This window comes from Thunnus albacares, chromosome 8, assembly GCF_914725855.1.
Source record: "Thunnus albacares chromosome 8, fThuAlb1.1, whole genome shotgun sequence".
Lineage (NCBI taxonomy): Eukaryota > Metazoa > Chordata > Actinopteri > Scombriformes > Scombridae > Thunnus > Thunnus albacares.
The window spans coordinates 2,452,397-2,467,627 of record NC_058113.1 but is presented as its reverse complement, the minus strand read 5'-3'; the positions used below and the strand labels follow the sequence as shown (position 1 = coordinate 2,467,627).

General features: G+C 39.5%; 1 protein-coding gene across 5 annotated transcripts in view; it reads left to right on the top strand.

Annotated features, from left to right (window-relative positions):
• Window positions 1–15,231, top strand: part of grik2 (glutamate receptor, ionotropic, kainate 2) — a 288,725-nt gene that overhangs the window by 217,381 nt on the left and 56,113 nt on the right. For 4 of the 5 annotated variants that reach the window (XM_044359252.1, XM_044359255.1, XM_044359254.1 and 1 more), the window contains 2 exons: window positions 7,630–7,748; window positions 12,877–13,094. In XM_044359252.1, coding sequence (XP_044215187.1) covers window positions 7,630–7,748; window positions 12,877–13,094 — 337 coding nt within the window. Of the gene's footprint in view, window positions 1–7,543; window positions 7,608–7,629; window positions 7,749–12,876; window positions 13,095–15,231 lie in introns of those variants that run through there. The other variant, XM_044359256.1, reaches the window with a different exon arrangement.

The following is a 15,231-nucleotide window of genomic DNA, read 5'->3' as shown; positions in this document are numbered from 1 at the left end:
AAAGAAACTGAAACCAAGGAGGGAGTGCTTCAGAGTTTAAATACATTTCTCTGAACATGCTTGTTGAGAACATTTCTCAAGACTTACAAGGTTTTAGAACTCAGTTGATCATGCTAGTAGTGATTTTTTTTTTATTTAGTCAGATTGTTTGTTATTTGTTATTAGATTGTATAAAGACCTCTAGGCATGGAAAGAGATGGAATCTTACAGAATACAATATTAGAGCCTGTATTTATTTTGGTATTGTTGTGACCTAACTCATACACCACTGTAAGATCATTTTGCATAGATCGATAGGACAACTAAACGTATGTTACAGTATCTCTGTATATTTTTCCTTTGTGTGCATCTATTCTTCAGTTTACTTTGTTGATGCAGACCACATCAAGAACGCTTTAGCTGGCGAAATGACACAACGCATGATTTGTGCCGGTTTTCTCGCCTTTTTAGTGTCTTCGCTCCAACAAATCCTCTCAGTCGATGAAACTAGGCCAATGTTTTCTGAAGGCTCACTCACTTGATCCAGTGGCTCTCGCTCGTGGCTGCGGTTTGAAGCATGGTGAAGAAAAAAAGAGAAAGAAAAGTTCATGTTAACTCTAAAACTCTTGGGAAGACATCGGCTCTCTTGCGGCCGTACCCGACAGTTTTACCGTTAACACACGTGTTTTTCCGATGTTACTGGCGATATGATCACACAAGAGAATAAAAAGCGACAACTGTCATCTAAGTTGGCTCAGAATATGCACCTATCTGTATTTAATATCACAATAAGTAAGTGTTTGGGTAAGTGTATAAATTCCCCCCCCTCACTTTACTCCTTCTTTTCTCCTGTATACACAGATGCATGCTGTGCTACAGTTGCATGTTTTTTGCTGTAGAGTGAAGCACACGACAATCTCACAAAATTTTATGAAATGAGAAGTCTGATAAGCAGAATACGTATTATGAACATGAAGGATGTGGAAATGAACGTTTTCCCACCATGAAAGAATTGTGACACAAACATTCACATGTTTACAATATACTGGATAAGCTCTAATAGTTGAAGTGTCATAGCAGTGTGTCAAATATTTTCTCACTTACCTCTAGTTGTATCTATCCATGCAGATAGCTCCTTGTTTATTTTGCACAGGTATTGAAATATCTGTTTCTGAGATTTCTATCTCCAGCTAAACACAATGGAAGTGAATGGAATTTAGTTGGTGGTGCTCACATCGTTTTGAAAGAGTCATCAGCAACATATCTTTCAAGAAATAATGACCCCATTACTCTAAATAATCCTCAGACCTTGCTGTCAAAAGTTTGCTTGGTTTTTGTTTTTGTTGTTTTTTTTTTTATTGCAACTACTTTCTACTGAAGAACAAGTCCCAAAAGAAAAATACTGGAAATCTAAAGATGTATAGCTCTGCAGAAAGAAACACAACTAATGCATGGTTTCATACCATCAGGGGTAAGTGAGACAAGCAGCACTTTAAGACATCATAGGAACAACTGAACAACTTTGTGTTCTACCATGTGGTTAACGCAGAGAGAACTTGTCTTAAGTTAGGTTGTTCATTGTTCCTCATGATTTGGTATGTTGTCAGTACAATATGTCTTAGTCTAAGAAATGCAATAGATAACATGTATTTTTCTCCTTAAGCAAGATAACAAACTCTTGCCACCATCTACATTTACATGTTCAATGTTTAGGACTGAATGTGAGTATAGAAAGTGTGCATTACCTTTTAGTATTTAAATCCCTTTCAGTCAGTCCTTAGACAGGAACTGTGTTTTTGGCCTTCTTCTTTTTATGTGCTTCTCAAAGTCTCTTGATAGCTTCAAATATTGTTTCCATTGAACATTTTCACTCTCAGAAAAAAACAGAATTCTTTGAAAATGAAAGAAATGTTTAACGTGAATATTTCCATTCAAAATTCATGATTAATTATATTTATGTAGAAATCAGACTTGCCAAGAAAATGCCTGTTGGTATAGGAAACCAGAAAGAAAAGCTCAACATATCCACCCTATCCCTCTCCTTACCAAGCATTATGGCTCTAAAACAATGACACACTACTTCTGCCTCTGCTCCTTACAGACAAGATCATAATTCACATGGCGGTTGCTGTCGATGCTGTCGTTTGTCTTAGTAAGAACAGTTTCTCCTTTTTTTTTGTACCTTTCAGCCAGGTTTCTGTTTTATATAAAAAAAAGGTTACCAGTGTCAAAATATCAAGATACTGTCCTGTGTCCTCAACTTAATCCTTTCCTAGTGGGGGAAATGTATGTTTCCTAATTCTTGCTCACATGCAGCATTTGTATGTCAAGAAGTTCTGCTCATTTCACAAAAGTTTGTGAGACCAAACTGTCTAGCACATAAATTTGACAGGCAAGACCTAATACCACAAGGTTTAGTTCACTGTGCATTTATATACTGTATATAAATATATATATATATGTATGTGTGTGTACACATTACACATTTTATCTATGTATGCTTGTGTTTGTGCTGCACTGTGTGACTGACTGTTTGTATGAGTGAGAGACTGACAGAGACTGAATACTGGGACTGACGTACAAAGTGTAGAGTTAGAGTAGCCTCTCTTCGCCGTTTGTAGGCCTGTTCCACATGGGTGCACAGTTAAAACCACAACTACTCTGTTGTCCTGCCACCTGCCCTGATATCTCCAGTTACTGATGTTAACGTTAATGGCTGTTATTGCTTTTAAGTTTCCTCTAATGACACCTAATGACTAATAGCACCTCTGCTAAAGCCTGTGCATTATCACCTTGTCACACTTTGGGAAATCAAATTCCCTACATCCTCTGAATCCAGCCAGTTTTCTAAGGATACCTGAGAAGCAGAGGCAAAGCTTAGTAACGGTAATCTCTCAGAGCGTTTGTGCAGAATATTTCTTGTTTTTCTCTAAAAAAAATTATGACTCATGATATTGATATTTAGTCCTTGCTTTTCTTGCTCAAAATTGGAACATTTCTCTGTGTGCAAAGTCTTTTTTCCCTCCTATCAAAGTGTAATGTGTCTGTCCTCAGTCTTCAAATCAAATATCTGCGGTAAGTGCATGCTCATATTAAAGGCACAACCCTCATCATGGGGTTGAAATCATCTTCTGAATTGCTTGCAGTCCTCTGAGCAGGATGTTCTGGGTATATGCTCATAAAAATCATCTCATAAACTTAGCTTGGTACACACAGCCTGTGTGAACCTCTTACTTGTCATATCAGCACCCATGTTAACAGATTGGAGAAGCTGCATGTCATCTAGAGATTTGGGGTCTCGCCTATTTTTCCTGCATCACACGTGCAGTTCTCAAAAATAGACAGAGAAAATGATCAGTTGACAGTCATACTGGCTTCATACCAGCAACATTACACCTTTCACCATAGTTTCAATGTTTATATCTGTAGAATATGTTACAGACAAAAAAAATATATATAAAGTGTCACCACTGCAGGTCAAATATAGAACCCGTCCTGTGTGAGGAGTGTATGTGTCTGACACAGAAGTATTCCAACCAGACCACACCATGCCTGTCAGAAAGAAAGCTGCTTTCACCTCACATATTATTTATTTTTCACAAATGAGCACATGCGTCTTAACATTTTTCTGTGTAAACTAAATACAAATGAAATTTATAATGAAATGATATGAAACATTATCAAAGCCAAACTCTATGTATAAAGATAAAGCTGGCAGTAGCAGCGCCGCAGCAGCAATGCTGTCTGTGTGAACACCGCAGCAGTTCAGCAACACACAAGCACTGCTCAGGTAGAAGTAGGCTGTGTGTCCCAGGCGTTAGATTCTGAAAACACAACTGGGATAAGTAAAAGGGAGGGTCAACAATTTCAGCTGCCTTTAAAGTAATTCAGCTCTCCTGTTTTATGTAGCTGTTGTCATATAGGAGGCTGTGTCATATAAGGGATGGATGATTATGACTGCATGATATCTGATAAAAAATAGTGTCAGACTGATTAGCACCATGTTCATTGAACTTGGAAGGACATTGCCTGTACTACAAATAATTTAGCCTGCACTTTATTGCTGACCATTTTCCAAGGCACACCATAATGTTTTATTTGATGCCTCCAAGGCAACCACTCATTTCTGTAAAGTATGAAATTCATCATATAAAGATTTGAAAACAGCTTAAAATAGTTAAGATGTATGTTTTACAGGTTTCAATCAACTTTTGTGCACCTGCAGATTATCTTTGTCAAGCAAGATCCAAGTCGATGAAATTATATTTTCAGTGATTTTAAAAGACGAATGGTAACCAATGACAAAACAAAGCAAAGGAAGTTTATTTTGTAGGTGCAGGGACAGGAAACAAAATCAAAGATGGCATGCAACATTAAAACACGAACTAAAAGGACAGAAATAATTTTAGAAGAAAGTATACAGATATAAAGAGAACCAGAAATACTGCCAAGCAGACGACAACCAGTCAAATTGCAGTTTGCATGTCTGGACAGACATGGATGTAAAATCTGTTATATAATGTCTGTTGTGAAGACTTTGAAGGAATTTAATAAAAGATGTTATTTTCCTTGTATATGTTGACATATTTGGCCAATAAAGCTGATTCTGATAGAGCACAAAGTTGTAGCCATGACAATAAACGATGCTTCAGATATAGATGTTGCTGCAAAAAAGCTACAAATTCTAAAACGTGGATGTTTCACACACATCTTCAACCTGGCAGCACAGAAGATCTAAACAATCACCACAGTTTCAAGGTGGGATTAGTGTCACCAGTTCAGTATCTGACCAAATGTGAAATATGGTCCCTATCTCCCCTTCTGTTCCTGACTTATGGTGTTGAATAACGGCCAGAAAAGCATTTTTGCAGAACATTGTGATATCATAGTGAAGTTGACCTTTGACCTTTTTGATATAAAATATCATCACTTCATCATTTTATCCTATTAGAAATTTGCGTGAAACTCTGTCATAATTAGTGTACACATTATTGAGTTATGGCCAGAACCATGTTTTGTGAGGGCACAGTGACCGTTGACCACCAAATTCTAATCAGTTCATCCTTCAATTCAAGTGGATATTTGTGCCAGATGTAATGAAATTCTCTTCAGGCGTTCTTGAGATATCACATTAATGAGAATAGGACAGACATGAGGTCACAGTGACCTTGACCTTTGACGTTGGACCACCAAATTCTAATCAGTTCATCCTTGAGTCCAAGTGATATTTGTGCCAAATTTGAACCCAAAAACATAATTCCTCCAGCCACGGCTGTCACCAGCATGGAGACGTAAAAATTAATCCTTGATAGGTAAGATGTAAGTGCAAAGTGAATAATGATGCATGTTTAAGGTCCAGTCAGAGGTGATGAGCACATAAACATTTTAAACCTGGATATTTAAGTTGGTAACTCTGGAAACTCTGACCTCTGGAAATGTTTAGCAAACTGCAACTCAGTTACTTCAGAGGCAGAGAAGGTAATGTATTTTGATTTATAAACAAGCAGCAGTAAAAACGCTGTTCTATGACACACTGAAGACCAATGCAGAGACCGGAGAATTGGTGGTCACTTTTGTGCATTTTTGTTAAGGCTGTAACAGCATTCTGACCTGTTCAAAGACCATTACAGTAGTCAAACTCACTGGAAATAAAAGTGTGTTAAAAATCTAAAAGACAACAACATGCTTTGGAAAATGGTCAACAGAAATGCAAGGTACACTGATCTGGTCATTTATTGCACAAAGCAGAATTTCTAAAAATATAAGTGAAAAGCTCACGTGTAGAAATATAAAGTTTATCCTCCTGTGACAGAGCAACAGGACCATTGTGATGCTGTTGATTCATCTCTCCTGACATTGGCCTTATCATGCGTATCATCGCTGTAGTTTTCTGCAGGATGACCCTGCCCCCATGGAAAGATAAAAGCCTCACATTGCTTCTGCGCTGCTGGTGAATTCCTTGCTTTTTCGTCCGCACTTATCTCTGCACTGACCTTGCTCAAAGTTTCTCCCTCTGCAGCACAGATGACCTGAGATAATGTAAGGGCAGTGTAATTGGATCAAAATGACAGCAAACGGGCTGAACAGCCCTACAGTGAGAGACAGGTTAAGCTGTGTTGTCGCCTATAAACGGCCTTGGTTTAGCATTCCCTGACCCAACCACCAGCAGCAGCAGCAGCAACAGTACAGCCAGTCTGCCTGACACTCCCATGCTCCAGCACAACACTGATGACAACTTTGCTCATCCATGTTCATGGCGAGCGGTAATTGGCTTTTCTCAACATGATTGTAGGAAACACACTCGGAGACCTCTGCACAAGGGATTGGGTCACATAGTCACATACGCCACAGCAAGGTCGCAGTTCAGCTGAACTCAATTTGGCATTGCAAATTGACATGCAAGCAAATCTGGGACAAATTGAGTGAGCGGACAGATTGATTTAAGGCCAAGGATTCTCTTAAAGCAGAAATCGGGGGACATTCAGAGGTCCTTGAGCTACACTCGACAATATCCTCCTGAGTGTTGTAGGGGTGAAAAGGAACGCCACCGCTAACCACATTATAATGGCAAAGCCCATTAGTCAATGACAGGGTACAGTTATGATGCTGTCATTTTATCAATACAGCCATACATCTTCATATAGAGCCATGTATTACCGTATTCAACCCAGCACTACTGTATTTTACCCAGAGGACAATGGATCAAAACCTTGACATGAAGCGGTGCAGCACTTTCATCTGCATTATCCTCCATGCAGATGTTACATCCACTTGAAGTTATCATTTTTGACTTCCAGTGCAGTAAAAGGCCCACACTGAGACAAGTCTACATTATGCATTGCAATTTGATTAGTCAAACCCTTGTGTCTGTTAAACAGCTTGAGTCAAGATAGGGCTCCAGTTCCCCCTCTACTCTGGCACAAACCAAATCAGGTCAGGATGCTTAATTGTAGACCAATCAACCTTTACTAATGTAATGTCACTTTTATTTAACATGAATAAATGAGAAATCTTTCAGCTTGAGGAGTGCGTCGAGTGAGGGGGAGCACTGGGGCCAGCGTGGGCATGATGGGAATGAACCGTTTGATCTGCTGAATATTAATGCTCCTCCAAGATTATAAGGATTATTAGTTCTTTTCTCAGCTGACAATGAAGTTATTTTCAGACCCCATCGATTAAATTACTGAGGGAATTGCCTTTGATATGAGCACGCCCACATGAGGAGCCACTTTTGGAGTATGAGTGGTGTTAATTCAAGCCCACTCCCCAAGTATTGTATGTTATTAAAATTGAAAAACACACAAGAGATTCAGATGAGCAGTCATTTTTGAGGCTTTATTTTGACTAATAGGTTATTCAGTGAAGCAATCCTAATCAGCATCTTCCAGTAATTCATGTAATATACTCTTATTGTACTAATCCAATTAATAGCATAGCAATCTGAGATATGTACATGAAGGCATAGCAATGCTTATTGATTTGGGAAGTGTTCTCACGCATGATATGTAGTGTCTCATCTCTGGACATGACTAACTAACCATTGTTTTTTCTCCCGTCTCCCCAGGTAGGACGACATTGTCTGCTCTTCATGTGTCTTTATGCAACTGCAATAAACATATATATGTGTGTGTTCTTTGTTAATTGTCACAGGTTTAGTCCCTACGAGTGGTATAACCCCCACCCTTGCAACCCTGACTCGGATGTAGTGGAAAACAATTTCACCCTGCTAAATAGTTTCTGGTTCGGAGTTGGAGCTCTCATGCAGCAAGGTAGACGCCTCTGCCTGCCCCCCTTTTCTAGCACAAGTCCCACTTTTTTGCTGGGGGTCAACCTTGCTCTTTTACCAGGCCCATGACCATGCATGGGGGCCTCTGTGCATGTAGCTAGATGCTTCACTGGTACAGTCCAGCAGGACAGACTGAGTGTGTTTTGGGATTTGAGTGATGTGATCATTGAATGAGGATAGTGCTCCTGCATGCTCCCCTTGTCCATGCACCCCAGCTCTTACCCCTTCCCTAGCCTATTCACAGCCATTTGAACAGGTAAGTGTGCCCGCCCAGAATATCTGAGATGAATCAAATGTGTGAGACGGAGTGAGAATGTGAACTCAGCAGCTTACCTTGCCTGTTTGGTTTTGTTTCCTTCTGCCAAACCAATGCCATATCTTCTCAACTAGTTGGCATCTTTAGACTGAGAAAAACAGTCAATGTTTAAGAGAAAATTGAATGTTATCACCTTAAATCTTCAGTGGCCTTTATCTTTTTACAATGCATGTAAAAATGGGAGATATGTTGCATTTTCAGTTTAGCATTTCTTCCAAAGCAATTGACAATGCAACATATTTGAAACAGGTAGTTATGATTTTAAGGCCTGAAAAGCATGGTCTCTATGTCTGCCTTGCATCTGGTCAGTGGAATGGAGCATACAAAGAACTAGCTGCTATAGTCAATAATGCTGCTTTAAAGGGTCAGTTAACCCAAATGACAAAGCATTTTTCCACTTATTTCTAATGGTATCTATCCATGTTTAGGTTTTATTTGTTCAGAGTTTGAAATATATGTCTCCACCCCAGCACAATGAAGGTGAAGGAAAGTTGTGGTACTCACAGTGAGGAAAAGCTATGTTTAAAAAAGCAGGAGCAGGAAATTGTCCTTGCAGAAACAATGTTACTGTTACCCTGGATAATTCACAGAATTCACTGTGAACCATTTTCATTGGAACTACTTTCTCCTGAGGAAATGTAGTCCATATGAAAACTGTTCACAGTAAGTCTGCTGATTTTTTAAGTAATGTGAACATTTTTTTTTGGCTTGAATTTTTAAAATATAATTACCCTGTCAGAGTAACATTATTTTTGACTTGAAATACAGTAGATTTCAGAAAAAAATCTGTAGTGGCTACCCCATGTAGCTCATATTTAGAAAATTAAAATTACAGTTACGTCCATCTCAACAACGTTTTTCAACATTTTTATGGTCATTTTACTTTCACTAGTTTTAATGGATATTGCCACAGTAGGTAGTTAGCAAGCTATGTACTGTAGGAACATGATATTCCAATTCTTAATCCCGACTACTAAACTCTTATTGGTCAATTGCTTCTCCGGTGAGCTCAACTGATATTTGATCTTTGAGGATTAAAACGATGTTGATATTTGAAATTTAAAAAATCTGAACCAACAGCAACATCTCAGAATCAAGTAGTTCCAATAAAAACTGCCAGAGAAATGGGAGCAGGACTTGTATTGGGGTGGAGGCAGAAATCAGTGTGTCATCTATAAACCTGTACAAATAAAACCAATCTATGTTTTTTGTCTTTGTTTAGGTAAACTGACCCTTTAGGTCCACAGACATCTCAGTCTTTTTTAGAGTTTAGTATCTGATAACTTATCTCTGGTTGGCTGGTTGCACGCTATGACCTAGTTTTACTGCATGCTTACTAATATCCCCAAATTATTGACTAACTTCTTTCACAGATTTTTATTCATTTGACTCTTACGATGCAAGTATTGTTTAAACAATTTGAGATCAAAACATGTTGATTGGTTTGACTGTAACCCCTCTCCAACAAAACCTTACCAAAAGATTCTATGAATATTTAGCATAAAGATTTTCAGCAAAGCATGTATATATGTAACTAATGAAGACTGGTGAGATGAGCTGGTTAACATTTATGTAAATATCACTTGTTTTAGCCACATGATGCAGCCTAGCGTAGTGTTGTTTATATGATGAGCAATTATGTTGGGTTGACCAGTTGAGAAGATGTGGCTGAGGGCCAGAAGGCTGGGGGATTAGAATGGAGGAACACACAGTGTCTGCATGGCACAATGCTGGTCTACACTGTAGAGAGGCTCCCTTGCCCGGCGGCTTGCCCCGCCCCCCAGAAAACTGTGGGATGTGCTGTTTGGTCATGACGTTACCTTGGGTACATGACAGTCAGCCCCAACCAGGCTCTGTTTGGGTTCGACTCGCCTCTCTGTGTGGGTCGCCCCTCTTTTCTTTTCTGGTTTCTGACGTGGAACAGGGTAAGAGGCTCTGAGCTGGTGACATGTTCCACTATTAAACAAACCTGCATCTGATAGCTGGCCATGGGTCGGACACAGAATAAGCAGAATCCACTGCTGACAGAACTGATGAAAATGTTTTTGTGTTCATGCCTGTTACCTTGTTTTTTTTTTGTTCTTGGTTGTGGTTTGATGAATGGGCAAAGTGGGTGGCTGATGGCCATGCAGGGCGACTTTGATGCTGTGGTTGAGCCATGTTTGACATTGTGGATGGCTGCGGCTAATAAAGGTTAAACACACAAGGTTCAGGAGATTGTTCCATTGGTTAACTTATATGTTAAGTGATAACACAGACAAAGAAGTCATTGTTTTGTTCCTATTTGTAGGGGAGGCCTAACGGCCTTAAGTGAGCCCCCTCTACATTTTAAGTACCAAATTACTTCTCCACCATTACTGAACCAATAGTGACTTCAATCAATTTCATTTAAATTTTTTTAGATAGTACATTTCAAACCATATTGCCAAAAGAACTATGAGCTATACCCTTATGTTCATGTCTAACTAATACATAAAATGAAATATGTTTCAGGAAGTTGCCTGGTTGGCTTTTGCAATAATCCAGCTCTGCCCAATAGATTGCTCTGGGGTTCTATCATGTGACATGATGTAAATTTGATGCTGTTGCAGTTAATGCAAACTCAGTGCTTCTTCCATGTCTATGTGTTGTCTTGATAAATTCATTATAATATACATGTCCACTGTACAAATTCCATCATTACATCTTCATGTCCTACTCACCATACTGCTGCTCTGATTTTCTCCTCTCTATTAGTCTGTTTTCATTCACTGATTTTTTTACAGTTTTTTTTCCCCTTTTTCAGTTGCTGTTACTGTCAGTGTTAACATGTCTAATTTAAGATGTCCTGAGTTTAATAGACATTGACTTAACCATGCAAAATAGGGACAAAATGGCAATGTAGAAGTGGATGGAATTAATTTGTGAATCATTAATTAATTAGCGGTGAGTATGACATGACTCAGTGCTTGTACCAATTGAATTAGTTCTGTTACTGAATTAACTAATACAAGGCATTCACTTTATTTAGTCAATATGTCAATATGCTGGCAGTTTAGAAGAAACTACATGCTTTACCTTACATTATCCAGTGAGTAATATGTCAGGAGTCCGATGGTGCTGTTAGTCAAAAAAAATTAACTATCACATATTTTGTGTGGTCCATGCTAAAAGCATTGAAATATGAATTTTATTGCCCATATTTTGAATGTTATCATGGTGTTACAAAAGAGTAGGTGTGGTACCATTGCTCCATTATTTAAGCCTGGAGGCATGCTAGCAGTAAACACATTCCAGCAGACACCACTTGTGAACAGGCATGATTATAGTTCTATTATTATAAGTAACCAGTATTAATTTTGTGATGTTTGAAGGTTGACATTAGCATGGCATTTAGAAGTCATTAGTTCTTATCACTTAAATGGTAAGTTTACCAGTGAGACAATCTCCTTGAAACTTGCAGTACCCCAGGATGAGGGAGTACGGGTGGGACCCGGAGGGGTGTGCAGCCCCTTCCAACCTGCCATTCCCTCCCCATTGCAGTATCTGTAGTGGTGGGCTAGAGTTGGCTGTCATGTCTTTCCCTGCATGCTCCCTCAACAAGACAGCTCACTCAGGGGACTGTGGAAAAGAAAGAAAATTTGATGAAAAGTGAGAGTGCAGATTGAGTCTCTCACAAAGGGAGTAGAGCACAGAGTTCTTAACCTCCTATCTCTCTGACTCTTTATCAGCTTTCCCTCTGAGTGAACATGCAAAATCCCAGCTTCCAATTGTTTAAGTCACTCGAGTAGAATAGTCCTGATATAACCCAGGCCAACCTTCTTTCACCCGGACAACAAACCTTCCTCCCTCCCACTCACTCTACCCATGCGCATATGCTTCTCTCTGCTCTGCATACACTCTGCATTACACTTGAATGAAAATGGATTGGCAGCATTTAAGTAAAAGGAACAGAAAAAATAAGTCCATGCAGAAAGTGTAAGGGCCTGCTCAGTCCAGCATTTTCGACAGTCAGTTAATTTCAATGTAATTAGTGGATTCACTGGTAGAGATGAAGTAAGCCATATGGAACTTTCAGCTTTGGTGAGCATAGAGATTCAAGTTCATGCTGTTGACTAAATGCAGGATTTCTTGACAGGGTTGACCTTTGAGGGAACAGAGAGTTGGACAGTCCAAGAAAGCAGACACTATCATATTAGTGGCATCCAGTCCAAATTGATATAACCTTCAGAGTATTAACTGCTCCACTAAAGAGTTATGTCTTGCAGACAGTTGTGACACAGAAATCTTAAATGCTATTAATACTTCTTGGAAAACTGCCTAAACTTATTGCTAAGCTCTGGTTAGCAACTGAGAAGGCTCTTCCTGACTAGAGAGCATTGGTGGATAGCTTGCCAGCCACAGTAAGTTGCCATCTAGCCTCAACTGCATGTCACCAAGCTTTCAGTAAGAACGCACAATGAATTTCCACTTTCTGGTGTGACCAGGCACTAACATATTTATTTTGAATTCAAAGAAAAAAACAGGGTTGTCTTATGTTAGTTGTAGTAGAGGCTGAAGAGTAAAGACAGTCAGACAGTCCAGAACAAACAGGAAGCGTGACTCACATGGCCAGCGTAGGACTATTAAATATACTCCAGCAGGTCCAACCATGAAGCTGCCCACTCTGTCCACTCTGTGTGTCTGTGTCTGAGTCTGAGTGTGTGATCCAGGCAGCAGGTGCAGAGGCCTAGCCTGGCCTGGCCTGGGTGCTGCCCCCTCTCCAGCCCAGTGCTGAACCAGGCCTCACCCCCATCCCTCTGCTCCTCTCGTTCAGGATCTGAGCTCATGCCAAAAGCCCTCTCCACCAGAATTGTAGGAGGAATCTGGTGGTTTTTCACGCTCATCATCATCTCCTCCTACACGGCAAACCTGGCGGCCTTCCTCACTGTGGAGAGGATGGAGTCGCCCATCGACTCTGCTGACGACCTGGCCAAGCAGACGAAGATAGAGTACGGAGTGGTAGAGGATGGCTCCACCATGAACTTCTTTAAGGTACAGTTACAGCTGGATATTATTAAACCAGGTATAGTCCTTTCTAATGTAGCGTCTGGCTGCTTTGTATACAATACACAATATAGGTGTGTCAAGGCTCATGATGAAGTTTGAGGTGACTCTTATTTTACAGACATATCAAATATCTCAAAGTTGCATGGTAATTATAAATAGTGCATGTTTTCTATATAAATACTGGGTTATTTTTTGTTGAGGTGGAAATTTAATGGAACACTAAAACACTAAACTGCAAGTCATACTAACAAAAACCTATAAGGATTAAGCTCCTACTGAGTGATCAACCTGTTACAATTGTGCTGAAACAGCAATATTTGATGACACTAGTTTATATCTGACATTAAATAAGATGCTAATATCAAACCAAAGAGACATGACATCATCAGGGTTAATTTTCAGACTTGACAGAGCTTCTCCAAAGCCTGAAGACTCCATTCAACTGTTCTCACAGGCTGAGTAGTACTACCTATGGCGAGCTCCTTGTCTTTGACATGTAAAACCAGTTGACTGCCCTCTTACAGTAATAAAGGACAGAATGGCTGTCATAATTCATGGTATTGAGACATCTGATCAAACACAACTTTATTTTGCAATATGCATATAAACTAAAATAACAGAGTCCCTCTGTTAGTGATTTGTTAGTGAAAGGGTTAGGGTTAGGATTAGGATTAGGGTTAGGGTTAGCGTTAGGGTTAGGGCGTTGGGGTTAGGGTTAGGTTGAGGGTTAGGGTTAGGTTTAGTAATCAAATCACCAAAATCCAGTTGTCATGAAAGACCGTCAGGGGCTTTTGGAGCCCCTAGAGGCAGTTGCCTACTGTACGCAACTAGTAATCCAGCTAAACAAGAATTTGTTTAGCTTTATTGATTATCTTCTCATGTTTCAACTAGTTTCACATGATCAGATCCACATGCATGCATATTCTATATGTATACATATTTCATACGCACAACAGGTGACAAGGTGACAGTGCTAACCATTGGACCACTGTGTCACCATGATCAAATGCTGCTGTACATTTTTGCCAATTGAAACTGCCTGGTACCATTTAGAAGTAACAGCTCTGCCCCTGTCAAGGTTCTGCTTGGTAATCCCCTCAGTGTAGGATCATATAGAATACCTGTTGCATATCAAGGATGTTGTGCTAATTCAGCCAAGTTTGAAAACTTCCCAGCATAAGATCCCTTTGCTCCAAGTTTGATTTCTCACAGCTGTGCTTTTTTTTTTCTCGCAATCCATCGATGGCACTCCAACAGCTTTGAGATTTCGCTTTTTTCCCCCACCTCGTTTTCATCCATCTGTGCATGAGCACACATGTATTCACAGGTACTGTTCACACACAGTGACACAGTTGTGATTAATATGTTTGTGTGTGTTTCCTCTTCACGCTGAAACATACTCAAAGCAATTCATTATAAAACTGCTGCGGTGATAGTTGCACAGTCTCTTAATCATTTCACTGTACGAATGAATGAAAACAACAGTTGGTGTAGGAAACAGCATATGTGCTTGTTAATCATCCCACCTATGCTGAGGTCCCTCTGCAGCCATAATTTACAGCTTCAGGTCAGACATTGTTAGTCTATATCATTTGTTCATGATGGCTTAGGTTGATAAACATACTTAGGATAATAGTGTTGTTTACAGTTTTCTCCGTTTTATTCAGGTTGTTCACACCTGCAGTCATTTATTAGTGAGGAAAAAAAAAAAAGAGAAAACAAATTTAACAACCTCTTTTAGTTTATTACTCCGTAGCTCTGCTGTCATTTACATCAGACCATAGATTTCCCTCTGCTTCATACACTGACTGTAATATTCTCCCTGACCAGAAACTCTGGATCAAAAGGCTTTTTTGTGACAAATCCAACCTTGAATGTTGTGAGCAGAAGCATTAAGTGTCTGAACTCAAATGTTTTGAGAACTGCGCAAAAGTAAAGTGAACTGTTAGAAGCAAGCAAAAAAAGAAAAAGTTAAGTGAATGCATTTGATGTTGTGAAACTGCATCACTTCATTTGCAGCCTTCAGACCATATATGATGCAAGAAGTCCTGTTTGAGTAACAGATGCGTGAATACGTGAAGACTTATCAGACGCCAAAAACACTGCATGACTTTTACAACTC